This window comes from Xiphophorus hellerii, chromosome 7, assembly GCF_003331165.1.
Source record: "Xiphophorus hellerii strain 12219 chromosome 7, Xiphophorus_hellerii-4.1, whole genome shotgun sequence".
Taxonomy (NCBI): domain Eukaryota; kingdom Metazoa; phylum Chordata; class Actinopteri; order Cyprinodontiformes; family Poeciliidae; genus Xiphophorus; species Xiphophorus hellerii.
In genome coordinates, this window is record NC_045678.1 from 24,441,391 (window position 1) to 24,454,525 (window position 13,135).

At 36.1% G+C, this 13,135-nt stretch overlaps 1 protein-coding gene across 4 annotated transcripts in view; it reads right to left on the reverse strand.

Moving 5' to 3' along the window:
* The window catches only part of lrp1bb (low density lipoprotein receptor-related protein 1Bb), a 338,038-nt gene that overhangs the window by 57,325 nt on the left and 267,578 nt on the right, over positions 1-13,135 (reverse strand). For all 4 annotated transcript variants that reach the window (XM_032567549.1, XM_032567548.1, XM_032567546.1 and 1 more), the window contains exons 54-60: positions 12,061-12,201; positions 11,654-11,841; positions 7,526-7,709; positions 7,354-7,439; positions 3,690-3,812; positions 1,112-1,293; positions 470-669 (exon numbers count right to left, since the gene is read on the reverse strand). In XM_032567549.1, the coding sequence (XP_032423440.1) occupies positions 470-669; positions 1,112-1,293; positions 3,690-3,812; positions 7,354-7,439; positions 7,526-7,709; positions 11,654-11,841; positions 12,061-12,201 (1,104 nt within the window). The remainder of the gene's footprint in view (positions 1-469; positions 670-1,111; positions 1,294-3,689; positions 3,813-7,353; positions 7,440-7,525; positions 7,710-11,653; positions 11,842-12,060; positions 12,202-13,135) is intronic.

Below are 13,135 nucleotides of genomic sequence, written 5' to 3' on the forward strand. Positions count from 1 at the left end.
AGTGTGTTGACTGTTCTCTGTAATAGCATTTGTTCACTAATGTTGTCTAACAAAAGCTTGCAAGCTTCACAAAACAGTTGAATTTACACTGAGATTAATTACACCCAGACTATGACTTTAGAAAGCAATTGGATTTATTAAGAGGTATAGAAGCAAAGGAGCCTGGATAGAAACAACACACTTTTCAGAATATTATCCATTAAAACATGAAAAATTATTAAAATTACACATCATTTTACTTTCACTTCATAGTTTTGAATTGGTCTATCAGAATAATTCCTAAGAAAATACATTAAAGTTTGTAGTTTCAACATGATAAAATGTAAAAAAACAAAACACTGCATATGAATCACCATCACTGCCATACTCAGTGGTAAAACATCAAGGTGAACTCCCTTTAATTTGTCTAAACTTAATTTTAAAATTTAAAATGTGCAACTTATGTTATCACACCAATTTTTTTTCTCACCTTTGCGTCTCTGGGTGCCATCCATGTTGGCAAACAGGATGTGGTTGTCGTCTGCCCAGTAAAGCCTCTTGTTGGTATAATCAATAGTGAGAGCAGTGGGGCTATAGATCTCTGTGTCAATAATAACCATATGCCCACGGCCGTCCATGCCTATACGTCCAATCTGAGAGGGCTCACAGCAGTCTACCCAGAACACATACCTAGTCACAAATATTGCAGAATTGAGAAAAGCTGCATGTCACTGTAGGCAACATTAAAATGGAGTACTGTTCAAAATAACAAGGTGATAAAACATATGAGTCAGATAAATCAGTGGAGGTAAAAATTAACAATGTGAGTATAAATGCTAGTAAAAAGAAAACAAAAATACTGAAAATAATAACAAATGCCTAAAGTTTACTGACTCTAAATTAACACTACATGTTAAATAAAAAAGGAAATTCTCATTTCCACAGATTATGTATGTTACCACCAACTAAATAGATATTAGACAAAAAACTATGACTTATTTGCATACTTTTAAAAAATAGTATGCATTTGAAAAAAACTTGCTTTAAGAACCATTCAAAAATCAGTAATTTTTAAGAATAAAATCCAGTTGTAAGCTATTGTAAACGCTTTAATTAGTTTTAATATTCTCACCCTGTCTGGGGATCCAGAGCAAGATCTGTGGGGTTCTTGAGACCAGAACTGATCAGGATAGTCGGGTAGAGGCCGTTCGCTTTTGACACTTCTAGTGTTTTCTTCTCTGCATCACACCAGTACAGATTTTTTCCAATCCAATCCACTGCTAAAGCACTAGGCACTGCTGTCCTGTGGACAATCTGTTAAAAAAGAAATAAAAAAAGTTTGGTGAAAGTAGTTTGAAACACTAAAAAACATTTAACTGATAAGCTATGTTCAGCAAAATACTTTTTTTCTACTGCATTTTGGGTTCGCTTAACTTTTCAAACTGAATGGTTTTGAGAGGCTGTCATGTGCTGCCATGGTAACTGCTAAACATGAGCCTTGTGCATGACAAAAGATTGTTGAGAATACTGCAGGGTGATGTAATGACCTAAGGCTGCAGACCAAAAGCCTCAGCTTTATTTTAATGTGCATTTGCATACAGAACACTGTCAGAGATAAAAGCCTGCTTCTAACGCTAGTTTGTGAAGAAAAGGTCAACCCTTCAAATATATTTACAAAGAAATGTGTTACGAAGCACGTGGGGTGTAGAGGTAGAGCGGTCGCCCCATATACAGAGGCTATTAGTCTCAATGCAGCAGTCTGGGGTTTGATTCCCGACCCTAAGACTTTTGCTGTACGTCACCCCCCTTTCTCTATGTCCTAACTAGTCTACTTCAAATAAAGGCTCCCAGGACTACTAAAACCTTTTTAAAAACAATAGATATTTGTTCAGGATTAGGATCGTTTTTGTTGAAAAGGCTGTTTTCGCAAAGCAGAAGGAGTTCACCTAAAGTCATTACTTGATTAATCTCATGGGGAGCAGAAGGGAGCAGTTTAATAAGGTCAAGCAGCAATGAGTGATGACTTTAAAATTAGACTCTACAATCAAAAGTCTTCCCAGCTGCAGTGAAGAAAATAGGTTTTGAACACATGAAAGATTTTCTCAGTAAAAGAAAAAATGGTGGTGGTCAGAGGGTTCCGGTTGTATGGTAACCTCGTTCCTGTCAGTCTTTACCCCAGGGTAGCTATGGCTACAATGTAGCTTACCACAATTGGTGTGTGAATAAGTGCACGAATAGGCAAAAGACTAAATGTAGTCTAAAGTACAGTGGGGTCCTTTGGACTACATAAACACATTAAATTAATGCTTTAAATTCCCGGCTCTATTTTTACGTAAAGGCCCTTCTACTTGTAGTAATCTAGGTTATCACTTTCTATTGTTCAGAATAACTGCTCCAGAAAAAAATTGGAAAATGTCAACATTTGAATATGACTTTTCAAAAAATAAATATGAAAAAGGATGTTGAGTGATCTGCATGTAAAAAGCCATTTCAACGAAAAGATAATAAGACCTTCAGAATACCTGCTTATGACCTCGTCACAATGTTAAAAAACAAAATGACAAAAAAAGAAGGGTATTTGCAGGGGTTTGTGAGATCCTTTGGCATACCTTGGGCTCTCCAGGAAGCATAAAGTATGAGAGTTGAAGACACTGTTTTTAGCATGCACCAACCTTCTTTAGCAAGGTCATGTTAGTTAATCATTGTGGCAGCATATCAAGGTCCTGTGTGGAGCATGAAGAAGTGTGGTGGCAGTTAAATATGAGCATATTTATAAACCAATTTACTTCATGGCAACTAATGCCACAAAAAGAATTGCATGTCAGCAAAAATCTTTATTTACCTTTAGAAACACAACTCTGCAGCAAAATGATTACTTAAAAATGGAAATCATGGATGAACACAGGTGACGTTTATATAGCTAAATGGAAAAAAAACTAAATTATATGGCTGAAATAATGCGCTGAAGTCCAAGTAAAAAATGAAAAGAAAAATGTCCACTAACTATTTTTCTAATTCATGCATCTTTTATATTTCATGCTTTTCTTCATATAGCAAACCTGTGCGAGTGGCTGTTCATGCTAGTAACTCTTTAATTAACCTGATGTCATAAGTTCATGGATCTGTGTTTCAGACAGTTTGCTAAGTGGTGTCAGTGGCTCAAGCTGAAAACTCTGGATGTAAGAGAGCTAAATAAGCCTATTGCTCAGCTCACAAAAGCTAATGAGATGTGGCACGGGAACCCAGAAAGTGTTATCCTAATGTCCCATCAGCTCTTCTATCTGGGTTTCGATCCCCGACCTTACCCAACCTGGTGACAACACCTGAGAGCGCATTTGTAACACGATGCTTGCCACATTCATCTGACAGCCATTAGTTATCTTTGCAGGCACTCTATCTGAGCTATTAAGCAAGCAAGAAGCTCTTTCCTGAAGCAATAAAAAAAAATCTATGATGTCAAAAGTGTAAAATATAAAAGACACCTATCTTTAGCTGAGCGGTGATAATGAGCTACTTCAACCACGTGTTGTTCAAAAGCAGAAAATGTTTTTAAACTGCAAAATCTGATAATTAGACTGAGCAAAAACAAAGCTGAGATAGGTGGGTAAAAATTGAAGTGGGAGTAGGAACAGGAAATGCAACGATGCATCTCCAAAATGAAACAAGCAACATATGGTAGTCAGTCACAGCAGCATTATCTCATCAGTTACCTTAAGGTCGCTCCCATTTAGGCGCATTCTGTTGATCTTTCGACCACTCGGCCTGGTTGAATCCACCCAGTAGATGAATTCCTTTTTGTAGTCAAAATCTAGGTGGATGATGTTATAGAGGCCCTAAGAAATAGAAAACACACTTTGCATGTTAAAGTATATGAATATTTATCTGAATTAAAATGGGTGAAGCTAAGTTCCCTGTGGGGGGGTGAAAGCATTAGGCTGTCACTCTAACTGCCACCATAAATACACAACATTTGGTAATTAAACAGAAACACATTTATTTTCATCTCAACCAAAAGGTGATTTCAATTTGCATTGCTAAAAAGTAAAAAAAAAAGAAAAAAGATTCATGTTCTTTTTATATGTGATATGTTTTGTGCAGCACAGGCAATATTGATTTTGGTGGATATCCCATAGCTCTCGAGGCTTTCAGTAATACAAGCAATTTTAAAATTGACTGGAGAGCAAGCTGAAGTCCGATCAAAGGAGCAGAGTGAGGTACCTTTCTTCAATGTTTAGCTCACAGGAGCCCGCTGTCAATCAGACAGTGCCGCACACCAAACAAATGCCCCTCCACCCCTGCTGTCTCACACTGTAGGAGCCTTGAACACATGTCAGACAATCTGACAGGTGCAATGAAATGTCTTCATCAGATCATCAACACTTTCATAGACAGGTCCCAAAGGGTCCTGAGGGAACATTTCTGTACTCCACGTATCTGTTACAGAGATGAAATCCACCTTTCTCTTGTACTTCTAAAATTGAACGGTATATTTTATTAATCTACCTGGAGGATAGCATGAAGAGAGATTGAGACCCTTTAACTGAGCTTCAATATAAAAAGAAAACAAGAAAAACTAAAGTATTTTTTTTCTATTTTTATCTCATTAAAATGATGCTGCAGGTCAGATAATTTGATTAAACACCTTCACATTTCATCACCTAACAACCAAAACCTTCAAGTGAAAGTGTAATTATACAAAGTTTTGAAAATGAGCTAATCTCTTCTTGAGTCTGTTCTAAACAGCTGACCTATGCCTGCTGTAGAAATGCATCCTCAAGATCTTTCTTACCCAGGCTGTTAGTTTAGGTGGACAGCCATGTTATAGTAGGTTTGAAGTTGTTTTAAATTTTCTGAACAAGGCTTGAATTGAGCACTGTGAGACTTCCAAAGCTCAGCTTATTATTTTAAAACTGAACCCTTCTTTGAACCTATACACAACAATACCTGTCTATTGTTTCAGATCAGCTATATTTATAATGACAGAAAAACACATACAGCTGGGCTCTCTTCACTAATGTTTTTAAAACATTCCAATTAATATAATTTTTTTTTTTTGTATTTTTATTGCTCTTATCAGCTTATTTTCGTGACTCTTGTTATTCAGAACCAAGTGTTTATTTCAAAGTGCTATATGAATAAAATTGACACTGGATTTTGATAAAGTGTACCAGACCACTAGATGTGGAATGTTCTTAGAAAATGACAAAAACATGAAATAGTTGAAAACTTATGAATACATTTTCAACAATTTACAATACATTCATAGAAAAAAACCTGCAACATTTCAATACTGAACTTTATTGCCCAACCCAAACCCTGAAGCTGCATGATCATTCAATGTGATTTCATATTATTACATATTATTTTTCACATAAATATCTCTTTCTTCAAAATGTATGTGAAAGCAATTATTAATCTGTATGAAAGGTAATGTCCTTTCATATATACAGTACAGACCAAAAGTTTGGACACACCTTCTAATTCAATGGGTTTTCTTTATTTTCATGACTATTTATAAGGCAATAAATCCCACTTATTAACCTGACAGGGCACACCTATGAAGTGAAAACCATTTCAGGTGACTACCTCTTGAAGCTCATCAAGAAAATGCAGAGTGTGTGCAAAGCAGTAATCACAGCAAAAGGTTGCTACTTTGAAGAAACTAGAATATAAGGGGTATTTTCAGTTGTTTTACACTTTTTTGTTTAGTGCATATTTCCACATGTGTTATTCATAGTTTTGATGCCTTCAGTGTGAATCTACAATGTCAACAGTCATGAAAATAAAGGAAACTCATTGAATTAAAAGGTGTGTCCAAACTTTTGGTCTGTACTGTATATATATATATATATATATATATATATATATATACAGTACAGACCAAAAGTACTCATTGAATTAAAAGGTGTGTCCAAACATTTGGTCTATACCCCTTATATTCTAGTTTCTTCAAAGTAGCAACCTTTTGCTGTGATTACTACTTTGCACACACTCTGCATTTTCTTGATGAGCTTCAAGAGGTAGTCACCTGAAATGGTTTTCACTTCATAGGTGTGCCCTGTCAGGTTAATAAGTGGGATTTCTTGCCTTATAAATAGTCATGAAAATAAAGAAAACCTATTGAATTAGAAAGGTGTGTCCAAACTTTTGGTCTGTACTGTATATATATATATATATATATATATATATATATATATATATATATATATATATATATATATATATATATATATATATATATATATATTATACAATGCCTAATGAATATATATATACATTAGTCAACTTAAGCATGTACAAAGTCTTAGAAAAAAGTCAGATGTCAGTGCAGTTGCACAAATACACGCAAAGAATGTTCAATGATTCTCAAATGGGAATGATCATTTCCTTTCTTACGGGATGGATTTTTCAATAATTCATTCTCTTTCCCTCTTTCAGTGAAAGAGTATGCTTGTGCAACATTAGGTGAATTTATGCGGAGGCTTTTTGCATACCTTTAACAGGGGAGGCCTGTTAAAAGTATGTAAGTAGTGTTAATTGAGTGTTAATTTTTTTATTAAAATTTTTAAAATACATTTTTATTTTACCTATTTGTGAAAACAGTTGGGCATGTTAACCAGTGTGAATCTCCTCTAACCTGGCAATGTACTGCCATTAAAAGAAAATCCAAAAGAACTGTACAAATGACAAAAACTGTCTGTGCAACAAATTATTGTGCTGATGTTGCACATGTCAGACAATGTTGTGACCAAAGTCTGCAGAAGTATTGTCGGTCTTGCAGCAGAGGCTGTATGTGACAGATGGGAGCTGAATTATTCAGGAGTCAAATCTGTTTCCATTGTACAGCTTCAACAGGTCTCTCTGTATTTCTGTGAGGTGCATAACTTCAAATCACAGCGCATCTTACAGGAGTGTATCCAGGAAGTTTTTAATAAGCGATAAATGCGGGCCACGGATTGTCACACCAAAATAAAAACCCAGGCAAGAAACAGGGTTGTAATAAACTTTACAAAAGCACATGAATTTCCTTGAGCTAATATTAGAGTCCTGTGTGTCAAAGCTCTCACAATCATCAGATTCGTTAGTATCTGGCATATAGTATCTGGCATATAGCCTCTTCAGAAGCTGTAACCATTAAAGCAACAAGTGTAATTTATTGTACGTATAAAATTTGCATCTACAATGTTTAAAATAAAGCTTCCAATATGCAAATGCTAAAGGTCACTACAATGCCCAATACTGAATAAATACTAATATTTTTCACAATTATTCTGCCTAAGACACTCTCACATCTGCCTAAGACACTCTCACAAGCTGGCAGACACAGATCAAAGCTTTTTACGAACACTGTGATTTTGAATAGGTTGAGATTACCTGTTTTAAGATGGTGTAATTTGAACCATCCACACTCAGTTTGCGGATCTCATGGTGGTCTGCCATGATGAGAAAGGGCTCCTCGGCTGAAATACAGAACAAATAGCATTAAGGGACTTGTACTGTTATGTGAGGAAATGCTTCAAATTGAGAAAACCACAATCAAGCTGACCTGATATAGCTTTGCATGTGTTTGGGTTGCGATCCACAGGCTCATAACCGTCCACACAGAGGCACCTGTAGGACCCATAGGTGTTGATGCAGCGCTGGCTACAAGGGAGGGTAGTGGAGCATTCATCAACATCCACACAAGTCTTCCCATCATCTTTCAGGTGGAAACCAGGCCAGCATTTACACTGATCATTAAAAAAACATGAAAAACATAAAAAAATATTGCTTGGAGATATAGAAAAATATAATGAAAACATATAAGAATGTAATGAAACTAAAAATAAGAATAACTTAAAACTATCAGCGTTTTAAGTTCTGACTTATTTCTCTATAACCTTCATGTGAAAAGAAAATAACTCTTCCTTCTATTATTTTCTGCTTTGCTATTAACAGTAATGTCTACAAATTTAGTGGCCATTTAAATCTCCTTCCTCAAGCAGTAAATAAGGTAAAGTTGGCTCACCAGAATTTTTTTCCCTTTTTTATTCTTTATTGACTTTCCCTTTTTTATTTAAGGTTCACTTACAAGACAACATTCTACTCTGAAACACATTTACTCTAACACCATCCGATAAGAACAAAGCAAAGATGTTACAAAAATGTAAGTGATAAAATCGTAAAGAAGCTTGTAGTTTTAGAAAGCAAGCTAAGCTCGAAGGAAGATATATTTTTTATTTTGAAAACAAGAAAACATCTTAACACCAAATCTCAATGAGTGTTTGCGTCAACATTCAAATCTTTATTGATTCAAAGTCAATCAAATGGGAAAGAGACCTTCAATCAGGCAAACTGGCACTTAAGACAAAAGAAAACTTCATAGGGACATCTTTGTTTTATTTTCCCCTCATGGGGAAAAAGACAACAAAACATGATAAACCATAACCTACAAGTCAACATTAAATCTGTGTTACAGTATATGCCAAAAGATGTCTATTTCCCAACCATCCTGTTCCAGTAAATAATATTGAAAAAAAAAGTTATAATTATTTGCAAAATCATAAATGTGATAAACATGTTATAGTTCTAATGCAATCAAATTTTACATCCACCTAAACTTTCTGCCCTTCCAAACGTATTGATGTACAACAGCCATTTTATCAAGAGGGCGTTCTCTTAAGTCACTTTAGTGAAATAAAAGGCTATTCAAATAGTTTCTTTAAATGCTTTGAAGGGAACCAAAGTGGTGGATCTATTAAACAATGACTCCCTATTATATTATGAGATTGATTATATTTTTATATTGTTTCTAATTGGCTTACCATTTATTAATCAATTTTTAATACCTAGGGGTATATCTGAAGATTTCTCCTCGGTTTCTGACACACTCAGTCATTATGCAATAAATAGACAGAGGACTTTGGTGGAAATCTCTGGATCTGTCCTAAAATTTCTTCATGTGCGTCTGCCGGGTGGCCTGAGGCATAAATTAATTTTGCAACTGCTTCAGGTTCTCTTCTAGCCCCAGGGCCCCAGGAGAAACAGAATTTAAACAGACCAGCTACCAGTCAGTTTTAGAATTTATTTTACATTTTTTTGATCTTAACCTCCAGAGACTTGAAAAGATCAGCTCCTGTATATGTATTGCTGACATGATACAGCAATAGACCTTGAATCGAACACTGAGGTGTTCCAATCAGTACCTTTTAATAGTCCCTCTCTCGTTTCATGACTGGAGGATATTGATTCTCACAAACAGGAGCACCAAGGCTGTGGAATGTGCAGCCTTTATTTTTGTGGAGTTTGGACTTTGTGGATACTTCCAGAAAGAAACTGAAGGGCTTTTGTGTATACATACTGAGTTGACTGCAATAAAAACAGCTGAAAAGACATGGGTTATAAGTCACATGTTACCCTATCTCTTTTGCGGAATTTTAACACAGCACATTACACAGATGTTAAGATCTCAAAACAGTGTGTAAAATGAAAAGTGAACACATCATCTCTTTAAGCAAGTCGCTGTTTCAGAGAATTCCGGCAAAGCAGGAAAGCTAATATACCATGTCATTAAAGGCATAACACATACACACATATGCACACATACACCTGGAAAACAATTAAGAGACCACTTAAAATGATCAGTTTGTCTGATTTTACTTTTTATAGGCACATGTTTTGAGTAATATGAACATTGTTCTCTTATTATATGAACTACTTACAACTTTCCTCTGACATTCCAAGCCAAAAATTACTATTTATCTCTGGAACATGAGAAATGTTCAAATTAAAGAAAAAGATGCAGTGCTTTCAGACCTCAAATAATGCAAAAAAAAAAAAAAAAGAGTTCATATTCATTTAGAAACAACAATACTAATGTTTGAACTCAAGAAGAGTTCAGAAATCAATATTTGGTGTTATAACCATGAGGTTTTCTATGAAGTTCAGTGCAGTAGTCTCTTACTTTTTTCCAGAGCTGTTTATACATACTGCTCTGTGGCTCAAAGACTCAATCTCACCTCAGTGACCAACTCAGTGACCAATGCGAAACCAAAAATAACTTAAGAGTGCCTGTATCAGCTGTTCTGCACCAACTGTAAATCCTCTTGTTATGCGGCGTTGTAGCCTTGATGGCCTTTCTGCTGATCTCCCTGTTAGGGCCACAAATGGATGAGCTAAAGGTTTGCATTGATGTGCTCTCTGTCCAGATCTGCCCCCGTCATGACAAGCTAGAAGCACTTTTTTTGTGCTTTCTGGCAATTTCTGAAGCAGTAAACACCAACCCGCAGAGGCACATAACAATAAAATTCAGGAATGAATGGTTAAAACTGCCACAATCTGACAACCAGAATGACCACGAAAACACTCCAGCGGTTGTGGCCATGACCTGGAGCCAGCCCTCATATCAAAATGCCACTGTTGTGCTGCCAGAAGCAGAACAATGACATGGCACAGTGAGGAAGCAAGGTGGATCAGACAGTTGTTTGCTTATCGTTAACCCACCCACCTCCACCTAACGGCTTTCAAGGTTACAAAGGAAGCGTGTACATTTATGTGTATATATATATATATATATATATATATATATACACTTCAACCCATCTTTATCTGTTTAATGATGTGCAAAGTAAGGCTTGATTTATTATCAGTCATTAATCATTCATGTCCACACCACTACTGATATGAGCCCCACATTACACCTGCTAGTGAATTAGAAATGTTGCTGCTGCAGCTCAGCACTGCAGGTCAGGGAAGTTTTTTAATTAAAATTTTGCACTGTAGTGATTTAGCTGACTATTGGAATGTAAGTCACACGGTAAAATGTTGAGATATGTAATAGCTGTGCTGTGACTCATTAACTGAGCTGCCAGATTTTATATTATTAACAGATATTGACACATGATATTTGTTTCTTACCATGTTTACTTTTACTTAACTTGAGTTAGTTTGTTTAAGTATAGATGTGGATAGGTAATGTATTTTCAATCAGTGTCTTGCAGAAGTATTCACACCCCTCAAACTTTTTCCTCAGACTTTTATTTGGACTTTATGTAAAGGACAGATAAACATTTGTTACATTTTCAGTTGGTGCAGTTTACTTTCATACTGCAAACGCACCAAACCCTGTTGACATGTTCACCTTCACACCTGTGGCGGCGCTGCACCGAAAACCACTGAAGGACACAACATAAAAAACCTCTAAAGAAGACACTGGGAGCCACTTCCTTCTTCACAAAATAAAAACAAAAAAGGAATGGTGTCAGATTTTAGTGGTTTTAAGATTTATTTTTTGTCGCTGACAAAACAGTTGATGGCCATTTCCAAAACAAACGTAGTCATTTGGTTTGGTTGTATTTATTTTCCAGTCCACTTGGCATTCACATGCAGTCAAACCACACAAGAAAGAGTTCACTTCAGCTGAATCCAGATTTGGTTTTAGATGGACTAGAATTCCCTTTTTAGTCTTCATCAGAGTTCGATTGCAGATTAGCACCTCACTAAATGAAATGGACTTTCTAGGCAAATGAACTAGAGTTCAACTAAAGCGAACTAATCGGGGCTGGTGTGAATCCACCTTTGATGAAATTTACTGAGGTTTGTTGTTGTAGCATGATTAAATGTAAAACTGTTTAGGGGTGATGAATACTTTAGAAAGATATTGTCTAGCAGTGTTATAAGTTCTCTGTTGACTTACCTTGTAGCCCACAGTGAGATCCTGGCAATCCTGTGTGCACCCACTGACTCTGCGGTTCAAACATTCATTCACATTGCAGTTCCTCTCATCTGATCCATCTCCACAGTCATCTTTCCCATCACACAGATTCCCCTGAGATATGCAGCGGCCATTGGAGCACATGAAGAAGGAGCCATTACACAAGCTTCCTGAAGAGAACAAAGAAAAACTATCACAACACCCTGTGATCACCCATGAAAGCTCATAAAAGGCATTGCCCTCACATTGGATAATAGGCAATAAATTAAACTCAGAAAGTCAGAGGCCTTTTTGTTTCCTCCATATAAATCCACCAGTTTCCTTGGCGAGTGATGCTGCTGGTGACACTGATGAAGAGATTCTTACAGAGAGCCAAACAGCAGCCTTACCTGCAGCAAGACATTTGAGGTTCAGCGGCAGTTCATCTGAGTGATCGGGACAGTCCGCATAGCCGTCACACTCCCACTGAGAGCTGAGAAGACAGCGGCCGTCCCCGCAGCGAAACTCCCCAGATCCACAGGAGCGATAGACTAAAAAAAGAAAGTGAGCCACTATCTCATCAAGTTACACTCGGACATGTCAGTTTCAGAGCTTTCAGTTTGGTTGGAACCTTTTGCAGAGTTAAGTGTCAATTATGTTAAACAGATTTACAGAAAAAAGATTTGCATGACCACTGTTGATAGCATAATGAGGCACTGTCAGAGTGTAAATGGAATCAATGCTGATCAACAATTCAAGCCATCTGGAAGTATAATGGCATTCACAGTTGCAGCAGCCAACATTTCAAGAATAAACATGGGTTTCCTTGGTCAGTCATCGTAAATCAAAGCTGCAACAGAGAATTCCCTCCACATGAGGTACTCCATAACAGTATGTGCCTAAATAAAACTTGGGTGCCAGCATGTTCACAAACATTGATACCAATGTGTCTCTTGTCAATGTATTGATAGTATAACAAACCAGCTGCAATACACAAGAAACATGCAGTCTTCTCATTTTAGAAATCTTGAAGGAGATTTTATTGAGTCAATGCTGCCATTATTGAAAGTTGTTTTCTTTTATTTAGAACTTAAAAAAAATAAAGTTAGATCAGATCATAGACAGACTTGTAGAATTAAGACATTACTTACACAGTGCCTTTCTGACAACGTGAGGTAGACTAAAGGATTAATGAGAAACAAGACACTATGTACCAGTCTAAATAAATTCAAGAAGAGAGGAGATAGTGTTTTTTTTTCCTATTAGATGTTGAATTATGTTTCTGTAATATGAACTTTTATGGAAAGATTATTTGCAACTTTCTACTTTACATTAGGTTTATTTCTGTGTTATTTTTTTATATTTACATAATGAAGCGAGTGACCTTTCCAAATACTGATTTTAATATTTCAGCTTACAAAATAAAGTGAAGAGATTTCTCTCGAGTATCTTAGAATTTTTTGTGTACTTTTTTGTTAATTGGAT